The sequence below is a fragment of the Stegostoma tigrinum genome, chromosome 11 (genome assembly GCF_030684315.1).
Source record: "Stegostoma tigrinum isolate sSteTig4 chromosome 11, sSteTig4.hap1, whole genome shotgun sequence".
NCBI lineage: Eukaryota > Metazoa > Chordata > Chondrichthyes > Orectolobiformes > Stegostomatidae > Stegostoma > Stegostoma tigrinum.
The window spans coordinates 19,925,832-19,939,494 of NC_081364.1; the positions used below are offsets into that span (position 1 = coordinate 19,925,832).

At 39.1% G+C, this 13,663-nt stretch overlaps 1 protein-coding gene across 1 annotated transcript in view; it reads left to right on the forward strand.

Moving 5' to 3' along the window:
- The window catches only part of LOC125460336 (5'-nucleotidase domain-containing protein 2-like), a 68,005-nt gene extending 54,577 nt beyond the window's left edge, over positions 1-13,428 (forward strand). The window contains exons 12-14 of the mRNA XM_048547721.2: positions 5,968-6,108; positions 7,448-7,512; positions 10,462-13,428. Of these exons, the coding sequence (XP_048403678.1) occupies positions 5,968-6,108; positions 7,448-7,512; positions 10,462-10,723 (468 nt within the window). The 3' untranslated portion in view covers positions 10,724-13,428. The remainder of the gene's footprint in view (positions 1-5,967; positions 6,109-7,447; positions 7,513-10,461) is intronic.
- The last annotated feature ends 235 nt before the right edge of the window (positions 13,429-13,663 follow it).

The window sequence follows — 13,663 nt, forward strand, 5'->3', positions numbered from 1 at the left end:
GCTCAATCTACTCCACTCCTCCACCCAGGATCAGCCTAGTGAACCTTCTCTGGACTGCTCCCAATGCTACTCTAACTCCCCTTGGATAAGGGGAGGAAAATGGTTCATTGACTTCCAGCTGTGGCATAGTTTGTGGGCTTAAGCACAATCTCCCCCACTATTCTACTGTATTCCCTTTTTTTTTGAAGTAAAGGCCAACATTCCACTTACCTTTACTATTACATGCTGAGCATGTGAACTTTTTCTAATTTATGCATGTGGACACCAATCCTTTTTTAATTTAGTACTGTAGCTTTCTGCAATCTTTCTCCACTTAAATAATATTCAGTTTCTCTATTTGTCATGCCAAAGTGCAAGACCTCGCATTTCCTCACATTTATATTCTATCTGCCAAGTTTTTTTTTGCCTACTTGCTAACTTGCCTATAACCCTGTGTAGATTTGTTGTCAGCTCACTCCTGCCTTCCCATCTATTTCTGTCACCTGCAAACTTGGGTATAGTCCATTCACCTTCCTCCTCAATCATTACTTTTAGTTGTGGTTCCAGCACTGATCTCTGTGGCACTCCATTAGTTACAGTTTGCCATTCTTGTTCCAACTCTTTTCTATTAGACTTATATGCATGCTCATTGACTACCTCCAACATTGTGGGTCCTATATTATTAAGTAGCCCAACATATAGGGCATTTACCAAATGCCTTCTGAAAATCTATATTAATTAGATCCACTGCATCCCTGTATCTATCCCACTTGCTTCCTTCTCAGAATTTTAACAAATATGTTGGGCATGACTTCCCCTTCATGAAGTGACACTGACTCTGTTTGATCATATCATATTTCTAAATGTTCTGCTATTACATTCTTCATAATAGACTCTAACATTTTCCTAGTAACAGACATTTAAGCTAACTGGTCCTTTTTTTTAGTCTCCTCCTTCCCTGTTTTAAGTATTTTTTTTACTTTCAGGTTTTTTCCGGGACTCTTCCAGAATCTAAGGATTTTTGTAAGATTGCTACCAGTGCATCCATTACCTCTAACTGCTTTCTTTTTTAATATCTTAGTTTCACCCCATTAGGGCCAGGAGATTAACAGTCCTTGGCCCTGTTAGACTCATGATAAGTACGTGTTTATTTTCTTTCTATTCGTTCCTTGAATTATTTGGTATTTTTAGGATGCTGTAGTGTTTTCTGCTTTGAAAAAGGTACGTATGTATTTATCTATACAATGCCTCTGCTACTCCCTAGATCCCTGTCATTATTAATATTTTACCAGGCTGTATTCTCCTAAGGGGTCCACATTAACTTTTTGGCTTTTCACTCCCTTCTTACTTATTTAAAGAAGCTCTTGCTGTCTTGTTTTTTTTTCTTGCAAGTCTACCCCAAAAGTTCATTTTTAATTTTTTTTTGTTGGTTTTTAGAACTTTCCCCTGGCTTGTCACTGATCTCTGTCACCTTGTATATGGTTTTTCCTTCAACTTGATACTACCCCTCATCTTCCCTTGTTAAATCCTTCTTCCTCCACTGGATTATATCTTTGCTCTTTAAGCTTTGAACTATTAAATATCTGCTAAATACCTTTCCCAGCCCACTTCAGATAACTCTGCCATCATTCCTTTTTGTATTTTCCCTCATTTAAATTTTTACACACTTTTTGTTTGTTTCTGACCCAAATTCTTCCCTTCCCAACTGACTGCTAAAGTCTGCCATGTTATGGCTGCTGTTACCCCAGGGGTCTCTTAATTGGACACGATTTATTCAGCCTGCCTCATTATATATCCACAGATCCAAGTAGCCTGATTCCTGCTTGGATCTACCACAATGTTGTAGGGAAGTGGCGTGAGTATGCTATAAATTAGCAGAAGAGCGATGTGACTTACATGCACATTACTATTTTTTTAAAACAAGCCGTTGTGATCTCCTGATTTATTTTCTGTCCCACTATTGTAAGTACTGCTAGGTACTGATTTTTAAATTACTCCTACCAAGGTCATCATCCTGTTTTTTAGGTTTCTTACCTCCCAACTTTTGCATTCTTTTAACCTTGCTACTGTACTTATCCTATCTCCTGTAATAACAATGATGTGGAGGTGCTGGTTGTGGATTGGAGTGGACAAGGTCAGAAATCACACAACACCAGGTTGTAGTCCAACAGGTTTATTTGAAATCACAAGCTTTGGGAGTGCAACCCCTTCATCAGGTGAAGTGTAAGAGACGAGCGCACAGACTCAATTTATAGGCAGAGAGATGGTGTGAGTGGAGTGTCAAATAAGAAGTCTCTGCCGGTGACCAAGAGTGTCAGATGGTGTGAGTAAAGTGTTACCAATTGATTAGCAAGTGAAGGCATGACTGAAATTTCAATTTAAATGAGGCAGAGATAATTACAAAAAATTAAAAGTAAGGTGATGCTAGAGACAAACTAAATGGCTAAAATAACATGATATGTATAAGAGTCACATGCCAAGAGTCTAACCAAAGTAAAAAGTAATCCAAAACTGTACAAACTAATTAAGGTACAGAGATCATAAAAATTTGTCAAGGTGCCATGTCAAAACCAGACAGTGAGGAAGGTTTTACAGCTACAGAACAGTGCAGTGGGGGTCACATGAACCAGAGTTCATGGCTCAGGCTGTCTTCGTGGGTATGAAACTTGGCTATCAGTTTCTGTTCAGTGATTCTGTATTGTTTATTTTAAAGTCTGCCTCTGAGGATGCTTACCTGAAGATCAGAGGCTAAATGGCCTTGGCTGCTGCAGTATTCCCCTGACTGGGAGGGAACACTTTCTGGCAATTGTGTAGTGTCCATTCATGCATTCTTGTAGCATCTGTATGGTCTTGCCAATATACCATGCACCAGGGCATCCTTGCCTGCAGCGTATGAAATAGACAGCATTGGCTTGTGAGCGCAACTGACGAATCTGGTGTTAATGTATCTCCTGATGGCTTCAGCATACATCTCAAGCCTGGGGCAGTGGCCTTCTTGAGGGATCCAGTTCAACTTTCTCTTTGGTCACTGCACCATGGATCTCTGACTGAGAGTACACTTCATCCAGTACTTCCCTGGAGCAGATGGACCGCGTCATGTTCTCCACAGCCTTCAAGTCGATGACAATCAACATTTTGCCAAGACTATCCCTAAGCCTCCACTTCTCACCTTCAAACAACCATCAAATGTAAAAGAGAAATCATTCACAGTAACTTACCCAGCCTTCAGGACGATATCTACCACAAGACCTCTCAACCCTAACCCACAGCAACCTCTGCAAGACCTGTCAGAATGTCGACAGATACTACCATCACATGTGGGAACACCACCCACCACATGCACAGCAGATATTCATGTGACTTGGCCAATGTTGTCTATCTCATGCTGCAAGCAAGGATTTCCACAAGACATGGTTTATTGGTGAGACCGTGCAGACGCTATGACGATGGATGAATGGGCACTGCCCAATCACCAGACAGGAGTGTTCCCTCCCAGTCAGGGAGCACTTAATGGTCAAGGACATTCAGCCTCTGATCTTCAGGTAGGTGTCTTCCAAGGCCGACTTTGAGATACACAGGATTGCTGAGCAGAAACTGATAGTCAAGTTCCATACCTATGAGGGTGGCCACAAATGTGATCTTGTGCCCCTGTTGCGCTACATGTGACCTCGCCATACTGCTCTGTATCTGTAAGATCTTCCTTACTGTCCTGTTTTGACAGTCACCTGGATAAATTATGATCTCTCTATCTTTAATTAGTTTGTACAGTCTTGTTACTTTGGTTTAAACCCTGCCTGCATGTGACTCTTGTATCTATCACATTATTCCAATCATTTGGTCTCCAGTGCCAAGTTTTTAATTTTTTTTTGTAATTTATCTTTTCCCCCATTTAAATCCAATTTATAGGTCATCCATTTGTTATTCAGCTGGTAACACTTGACTTGCACTGTCTGACTCTCTTGGACACCTGCCGAGACTACTACTGAGACCCTTCACTCCAGTTGTATGACCTTTTGATCCTTCTGCTTATAAATTCTGAGTTTGTGTGCATGTCTCTCTCGCTTCACCTGATGGAGGGGCTGCACGCTGAAAGCTGGTGATTTTCAAATAAACCTCTTGGACTATAACCAGGTGTCATGTTTGACTTTGCTATCTCACACACTTTTCCTTCCCACCTGTCCTTTTTTTTTTTTTTTTGTTTTTTGAAGTCCTACCCTGAATGTTAAGTTCCTAGCTTCGATCTCCTTGTAAACCTTACTGGCTCTAAGATCATATCCATTAACCTGTACTTGTGCCATTAATTCATTGTCTATCAATACTTCTTACTTTGTTGAATAAAGAGCCATTAGTTTTACTTTTTTTGGTCATCATTTCCCTTCCTTTTGGAGCCTATTAAATTTCTGCTTTTCTCTGTTTTGTACACCTTGTCCCTTGCTGACCCTTACTGGGTATTGCTGTAATGTTGCCATATCTGATTTTTCCCCTCCCCACGCACACTTGCACACCTTGCTTATACAGTTTATAAGGCGCTGCGCTGAGCAGTTTCAGTATTTCTGTAACGTAAGAGATCTCACTTGGTTACCGTTTGGGGATTTGATAACATATTTTTGTTCTTGCAACTCTCCCATGTATACAGATGAATATTAGACTTTTAGTTTTGAAACTTTTTAATTTTTTTTCTTATGGATTTTTGGGATGAGTGAAATTTGTTCCTGGAAAGGGAGGCAATTCAGAACTGTGAAGAAAGATTATCTCAGTGTCATGAACATTTATTTTCCATATCAGAAGTGTTTGGGTAAAATGCTGAAGGAATTACTTGAAGCTGAGCAGTCTATGTTCAATTATGAATATTCAAGTAAAAGGCAATAGACTTTCTGAATTGGGAATTGAAGCTACAGCTATTTCACCCCCTCGTTGGGTGATAGAGAATCTCTTCAAAATCTGATTTTTGAATAGGATAGGAGATTAGAGGATTCCAGTGAATAAATTTGTCCACAAAAATTGACTTGCTAAAAGGCTATTGGCAAGTTCTGTCAACTGATGGAGCTCAACAAATTGGCTTTTCTATCACCCGATGAACTTTGAGGGGGGAAAAAGCATGCTATGTGGAATGAAAAATGCACAAGCAACATTTCAATGAGTAACCAATAAAGTAATTGAAGGACATTTTAACTGTTGACATCAGGTTTGGTTGACTTTTATCCAAACCTGGAAATAATACTTTACACAATTTGACTGAGTGGTTGGTTTGATGTGCTGGGAAATAGTTGTTTTGGTTATAACTCTGGCTATGAGTGACTTTGCCAAGGCAGAGGTGATATAATGGGCATAGGCCAAGTAACTCCAAGAGGTAACAGTGTGAGCTATTTTGCATTTTCCCATGACTAGGACAAGTCTGGGATTTTAACACAAGTTTGTTCTGAACTTTAAGTACTTAATTTGTTGAAGAACATCAGAAAATTTGTATAGACTGGAGAAGAGCCTTTGAAAACTTGAAAGCTGTCCTAAGGGTACTGCACCGTTCTTCCATGTTTAGTGATGAGGAGCCATTTGAGCTGATTAATGACAACATGGCAACTGTTCTACTGCAAGATGATAGGATGGGATTAAGTGTCCTGTCAGTTACTTTGGAAAGAAACTGACTGCATGGCAGCAAAAAATTTTGACTGAGGAAAAAGATTTTGACTCTTGTGATTGGCTGTACAGCTGAGTCCACTAATCCAATATAGATGAAGGATTGAATCTGAGACCCCCTCGGCCTGGTTGGTACTTTCCTGCTGCAGTGCACTTTGATTTAGTTTTGAATCCTATCAGCCTGTGCCAATGGCCCAATAAGAATTCATGTCACAGTCTGCCTGGTCGTGTGAGATGTGCTATCAGTCAGTTAATTATTTTCCATCTTTCCTCACATGATTAAGGTTTAGACAGACAAAATAACTGCAGTTTACAACTGGATAGATTTTTACATTTGTCTGCCTTGGTCAATAGGACTTAATGCTGCGACATGGCTGGAGAACAGGAGCAATTGTACCAGAATTGGATACAGAAATCAGCACCATTAACACCGAGCAGTTTACACATGGACTGACCTGGCTACAGGTTCTGACAGGACTTCTGGAGAGGCTGCAGGTAATGTCATCACCTCTGCAGTATTGCAGTTCAAGTGAGTTTTGCTGGTCTGCAAGCTCATCATGTTCTGAGAAGTAACCTCATTCCCTTCAGAGATTTATTCTTTATTCAGGTTTGATGCCTGCACCTCTTACTGCAATTCATATTATTCCCCATTGTTCTTGGCAATGGTTTGAATGCTGACAATGCTGCTTGTCCTGTCTGCTTCAAAAGTGTTTGAAAACCAGAGATGTGGGATCATTTTCATTTGAGGCAGATATGTTCAGTGATGACACTGGATTTTAATGAGCAATTGTTCAGTTGGCCAGAAAATTCCAGAATGATGCCCAGATTGTTAGACAAAAGTTGCTTTTTTTTAGTCTAGAAGTTATTTTTAGTTTGAAAACCGCACTGACTGTTCTGTTACCTTTTTTCATTGTTTGAACATGAGGTATTTAACAGGACATAATGGAGGGCAGGACAGTTTTTTTGGAACTTGATGTACGATGAGAAGATCAGATTCCCCACAGTGTGGGAACAGGCCCCTTGGCCCAACAAGCCCACACCACCACTTGGAGTATCCCACCCAGATCCATCCCCCTAGAACCCACATACCCCTGCACACTGGGCAATTTAGTACGGCCAATCCACCTAGCCTGCACATCTTTGGACTGTGGAAGGAAACCTGAGCACCCGGAGGAAACCCACACAGACACGGGGAAAATGTGCAAATTCCACACCAACAATTGCCCAAGGCTGGAATCGAGCCCGGGTCCCTGGTGCTGTGAGGCTGCAGTGCTAACCACTGAGCCACTGTGCTGCCCCAGCTTGGAATTTGATCAGTCTCCCACTCCCCTTGCCTTAAGTCATCAGACTCCAGAATTGTGTTCCAAACTGGTAACAATCTGGAACTATCATCAACGAACAGTTCTTTGGCACTAAATATTGCCTCTGTCTTTGCTTAATTTATTGGATAATTGTGTTTTAATGCAGGAGTAATTGGAAACTCCATACCTTTAGTAATTTAAATTACTAACAAAAACAGAAATGGCTGGAAAAGATTGGCAGGTCTGGTAGCATCTGTTGAGAGAAGTTCTGAGAAAGGGTCACTGGACCCAAAATGCTAACTGATTTTTCTCTCCACAGATGCTGCTAGACCTGAGTATTTCCAGCCCCTGCAGCTCTTTGGGTTCTGTTTTAATTCAAATTACTGCCACCTTCCCAAATGAATGCCTTTTTCACTTTTTTGAATGGTGTTCTCATGGTGATAGATTATTGCTACTCGAACAGAGTGGTGACTGAAATAAAGTTAAGATTTCACCTATATCTGTAATATATCACAGTATCTTTATATCCACAGGTTTATCAGGATGCTGAGTCTAAACAAGTGCTCGATGAATGGATAAAGGAGAGACAAGAATTAATGTAATGATTATGTTTCTAATTTTGTTGTAATATTGGGGAAAAAACAAGCATTTTACTCAAGACAATTTTAAACAAAAGCTTGGAGCTCTGCAAGTGTAACAAATATAATTGGTTTACACCTGAGAATGCCATGTATCATTATGGCAATCTGATGTTTGTTTTCAGCCTCCTCTGAAAGAGGACAGGCTAAAAGGAAAAGATTTGTCAGTGAAGTGCTCACAAATCTGTGGTTGAAAATCAGTATTCAGATTTGAGTGCATGTCCTTGCAATAGAACAAGGAACATGCTTTGCTTTTATTAATACATATACATCTTGTGCCACAAAGGTGAGAGCTCACGGCAAGTTCAACATTTTGAGTGGAAGTTATTGTTACATTGTAGCAGTTAATGCAGATCATGTGACCTACTGTTTCACTTATTGAGTTATTTTAACTGGCAGGTTTGATAGACTACCTGGTGAAAGCCATAAAAATGAAGACCATTTTAAATTGATGCAGAAGATGGTCCTGAATCATTACACTTATCAGAATTCCCAAATTTGCGAAATGTTTTGAATTATTGATTGAAAAAACAAGTTTGTCAAAGCTTTTTATCATCTTCTCATCAGGACAATTGAGAAAAATTGCCAAGTAAAGGGGAGAAAATGTATTTGAGGAGAATGTTGATTGATAGAAGCATTGCTACTGAGAATGAACTAGTTAAAAGATGACTGACCATTAGCTACCAAACTTGTTGGAGAACTGAAGTGATTAGCAATTAGCAAGGGCAGAGGATGTAAAAGCTAGAACAGTGAGCGAGGCTGAGAAGCAAGGCCAAAGAGATAAGTGGTAGATGCCCAGGAGTGTGAGTGCCAAAGCTGAAGATTGAGCGAGAGGATCTGGAAAGGAGGTGAGGCTCCAAAGTGGGAAACTGGGAGAATGGTATAGGATGTGGGTCAGAATTAATTTTGCAAAGGGGAGAAAACTGTTTAAAACTTTTTTCCACAAAGGATCACTTCCCTAGGGGTGAACAGAAAAACAAATGTAATGAATTCCTTGCGAATGTTAATCTAGAGTCAGTTTCTAGATTAAAGTTGTGGGAGTTGAGTTGCTGTGAGGTAAAATGCAATGGGGGGGATGTGATTGCAACAAATATTTAAACTGTATCAGATCTAACAACAAGTGAACAATTTTATTTTGGTTTTTTGTTAGCACATCTCAAAGTATCATTCCAACAATGAATTACTGCTGTGCTAATGACAAACATGCATCGCCTTAACTGTGACCTCACCAACTTTTTTTTTGTTTGAAAGTGTCAACAATTTTTAACAGAAAAGCAATTGTTACTAAATTTATCCCTGTCGTGCCAATTTACCTGGTGTGGTATCTAAGTGGTGAATGTTTTCATGTGTAAAGTGTGTTATTAAATTTTTAGTCATAAAGTCAGATGCACAGTATGGAAACAGACACATTTTAGGCCAGTAATGATGATTGGGGCTGTTGATGAATTCTTCTAATTCTACTTCCAAGTTCTGTGCTCTCGCATGCTCCCACCCCCGCCTTCTCCCCCGCCCCTTCTCCCCCCCCCCCGCCCCCCAACCACCCCCCTGCAACATCAGAACAAGTACAGAAAGAATTATTGCTATGTGACTGCATGATCTAATTAAGGAGTTGAGTGAAAAATAAGCTCTTAAAGTCAAAAAGCAGTCCTTGAAATCTTGAGGCATTGGGAATCACTTTGAGCCCAATAGAACAAAGATGAGAGACTGAACCCAAGACCATATTGGTCAGTGTGAGATATGGAAATTTTTCAATTGGGAATTGGCACGTTTATTTTGTTTCAGCAATGCCATGTTAGTTTTTTGTGTCTGTTTTCATGTTGCATGTGAAAGATTTCAGGGATCAAGGCCCTGCTGAATGAGTTTTTCTGGGGATTTCATGAATAAATTGCCAATATTTTAGAATTCTATCTGCAACGTCTTTTTTTAAAACAAAATAGTTCTAGATTTCCTGAAAGGCCATTGTCTAAGATTCCTTAGTCCACTCTAGCACACCCTTTTTTCATCTTCTGGTTCCTGAACTGGTGTGAAAAGTCAAATACCTGAGAATTACATAAGGGGGTTCCAAAGAAATGGCACTGTTAGCATATGAGATTTAGCTGTTAGATTTTAACTGTCCAAGGATATTGGGGGATGATAGAGATGCTGGAAATCTCCAATTTCAGATCCTAACTGCTTTCTTGGTTTTATTCTCTTCCCAAGTGCCACCTGCCGACAACAATTCTGATACAAACACTAAAGCTCTTCTGTCTCCATTTTTTTTTTGTTTGTTTACTTCTCCAAATACTTGCTCCTTCCTTCTGTTTTGCACCACAACTCGTTTTACCAATTTATTTCTTCTGCCTTTCGCCAGAAACCCAATGATCTCTCTAGACCTTTCCACATGTTCTTTTGACCCGTCTTTCTTCCCTGAAACCTTTTGCATCAAATGTTGCAGCTCTGACCAAGGTTAATCAACCTGAAACATTAACCCAGTGCTTTTCTTTACCGGTGTAGCCTAAACTGTTGAGTATTTACAATGTTTTCTGTTTGTATTTAAGAAAGTTGAGGATTTTAGAACCAAAGTGGCTGGATGCAGAAAGAGTGCAGATTAACTAATGATTTCATCAAATAATGGAACATTAATGCGTGCAAGTGATTTGAAAATAAATTTTAATCTCTTGTAATATTTCATATGGATAGTAAAGCTGGTGGGATTTTCCCCAATCAATGAAATGCACTCCAGTGTGTGTCAGACCTAATGGATATTGTTGACAGAATCGACATGCATCCTAAAAGCCAACTGAAGAAAATAAGGGTTCTGACCTGGTTTTAAAACTGAGGGATGGAAGATGGTTGGGAAACAGTAGTAACTTCTCAGAAGCTGATACAATTTTTTTTTTCCCACTTTTTTTGTTCTAATCTTGTTTTAGGTCTTTGACCAAGAATTTATTCAATCCCCAGTTTGGGAGCATCTTCAGGACCTATCATAACCCAACCTATTTTTCACGAAGATTGTGCAGATTCTCTGACATCTACATGTCATCCATCAGTTGTCTGTTAAACTATGACACCAGCTACACCTTCTATCCGAGACGGACTCCTTTGCAACATGAAGCACCACTCTGGATGGACCAACTTTGCACCGGCTGCATGAAGACTCCTTTCCTGGAAGAGATGGTCCACATGCGATAAACTCCATTTTAATTCCATTGCAGATTTGTTTTAATGGTACACTTCATCTGAAAAGTTTACCCACAGGTTGTAAACAATGTGGCCTGTTCTTATTTGAAATGGTGTGAATTGAACATTGAATAGAACGTGATAGTGCTGATCGAAATGATCATGATCATAGTGAAATAGAGTAACTACTGTTGTTCATCCTTCCTAGACTAGGCCCAATCCCACTTTCCAGTCAATGATACCTGCTGTGGATTCTCTCCCTTGTTTGGAAATTCAAGCCTGCTTTACATAGTCTGCAAAAATATCACTGAAAACATAAGGTCTGGATGGATGACTCTCATTGGTCCAATTACCAGTTATTTAATTTCCACAATTTGCAGAGAGTTCACCTTTTTTAAAATTTTAATATTTGTCACTGGCTGTAAGACCTAAACTTTTTAACAGTAGTGTAACTGTAGAATCTCACTTCAGGCTATCCGTCTCTGGGGTCTCTGCATCTTGCTAATGAGAAATGTGAGGGTGCACATGGAAAGTGGAATTGTATTTAAAATGTGTTGTACAATACATTGAATTCACTTTGATACATTGTGATGTGGGACTTGTTAAAGGGAAGAATTATTAACGTGGTTAGATAGTTGTATTTATAGATATTCCACGCTAGGATGTTTTACTTGAAGCCAGCTTAAGCATTTTGAAAACGTATAAAGAATGTTTTAACTTTGAACAGCATGTGTACTGGTTCTTTAGATGCTTTTTGAAAGGTGTTTCACATGATGTAATCTGGACCAGATCACAAACTTCTGTTCATAGTGCCCACAAGATTCAGCAATTGAAGCTGTTCAGATCTGCGAAGTTTTAAGCTTTAAGCTTTTTCTGAAACTAATTTCTTCTCTTTCCTCCCCTCCCCCCCCCCCCCCAAAAAAAAATCCTCCCCAAAACCACACAACATTGCAATGTAAACACTTCTTTATATGATCTTATCTCAAACTCTGGCATTGGACCAAATTTGTTTTAGCATTTTGCAACAACAAAATGCTATTTGGAGGGCCATAATGAGGCATAAAATGCAACTGCATTTCTCACTTACATCTAGTAATAAGTGTTACATTAGAATTTATCATTTTAAGGGGTCACCAGTGAGTTTTAATATTCAAAGATGCTTAAAACCAATTTCATGCACAGAAAGTGTGTCCAGACATTGTGTTCCTTTGTGAATTGATAGATTACCCTGAATCTGTGGTATAAGGAGTTTTGAAACTGGAGAGAATGAACTTGTTCTGGGCCCAGTGGTCAGAAAAGTATCATAAGGAAGAAAGACTTGGAACGGAACGAAGAGAATGTGCTTTTACTAGTTTACGTATGTTCTAAAATGTGACAAAAACAATAGGGAAAAATTTAAGGGAGGATATTATAGGCATTTCATCGTGGCTATAAAAACTTGCACCTTTTTTTGTTTTATAATGTGGTATGGTGACCTGAAGCATTTGCCTGTTTAGAAGATTAGAGTTGAGTAAGTTGGTTGAAGGGATAGTGAAAGGTTTGGGAGAAGTTGTAGCTGGGTAGATAAACATAGGTAGGATTTTGGAGTGATTCGGCTGAAAGCTCTGTATCCAGTGTGACAGCAAAAGGTTGTCAGGGGGTATGGGATGAATGGGTGGAAACACTCAAGTTGGCAATACAGAAATTAAAACTGTGGTTCAGTGAGAAAGCTGGATGTTAGAGGCAAGATGCTGCTGCAAATAACCTGATCTAAACTTCTGCTGACATGCTTACCCATACTGACAGGTCATTTTGTTGAATCTTGAATAAATTTGTTACAGAAATATTGAAAATAAAACTCTTTGATCTATTATTACTAGTAGATCAATGGTGCTGTTGCTCTGATGTGGAGCCTATTTCGGTATTTTGCTGCTAAGCTGGCCTGTTCCATCAGGCCTGTTGTTAGAGTACCCTGTGCAGAAATCTAGGTTACAGCTTGTTGTTTCAGGATAATTTAAGGTCAGTAAATTGCTTGAAAATGAAAGTGAAATATTACTGATGCTGTAAATTCCTTGATTTTAGGCTGTAGGTGAAAAGACCCCACTAAGCAGACTTACTTAACGAGCTGTGATCTCTGTATTGAGACATGCATGCACTAATTGTATTGAGTTAAAACTGTCATTCTGCAGACTAAGCTCAATGTAGTAATTGTTTTTTTGATTTTACCAATACATAGTGTTGTTTATAGTTACTTATGGTACTGGTTCTGACCTCAAACTTTACAACCTTTTTTTGTCTGTGGTTTAACTGCACACATCAGTTGTGTAAGTCAGTACACTTGGATTTTGATTTAATGTTCCAGTTTCTAATGTTTTGAGATTTGGAAAGGGTACCATTTTAAGCTTTCTTTCACCTTTTTTAGCATGAACAGCTTCAGTAAAAATTGTGAATTCATCACATGATCACCAAAAATGTACTTAGCAGTCCATTCAATGCATTAGTGCAGTGAAAATCCACCCAATTCTCAAACACGTTCTCTTAAAATCCCATACTCCCAGCTTTATGTAATGTCAAAGGACCATGGAGTACGTTGTTTTTATCAACAGCAAAGTGAGATGAAATCGAGGTGGCTACCACCTTAGCAAGCATTGTATTTTTCTTCAGTTCATCTTTTATGTGGCTTTGAAAGACTTGTTAATAACTGCAAATGTATTTTCAATTAAATCTTTATAAACTGATCATCTATTCTTATTAACTGCAGTTAAGTATCAACAACCAGAAACCACATTCATACCCATATTTCAAATTTACTACACTGGAACCGTTCAGCAATGCAGTTCTGTATTTGTTTAAAGTTGGTGGATTAAGTCCAGTATGATGACAATAGTTGTGCAGATTGAGTGTTTTTCTTTTGGGATGGTAAAGTTGCCTGAAAGGCAGCTCATTTATTGAGCACCTGTCCCAATCGGATGT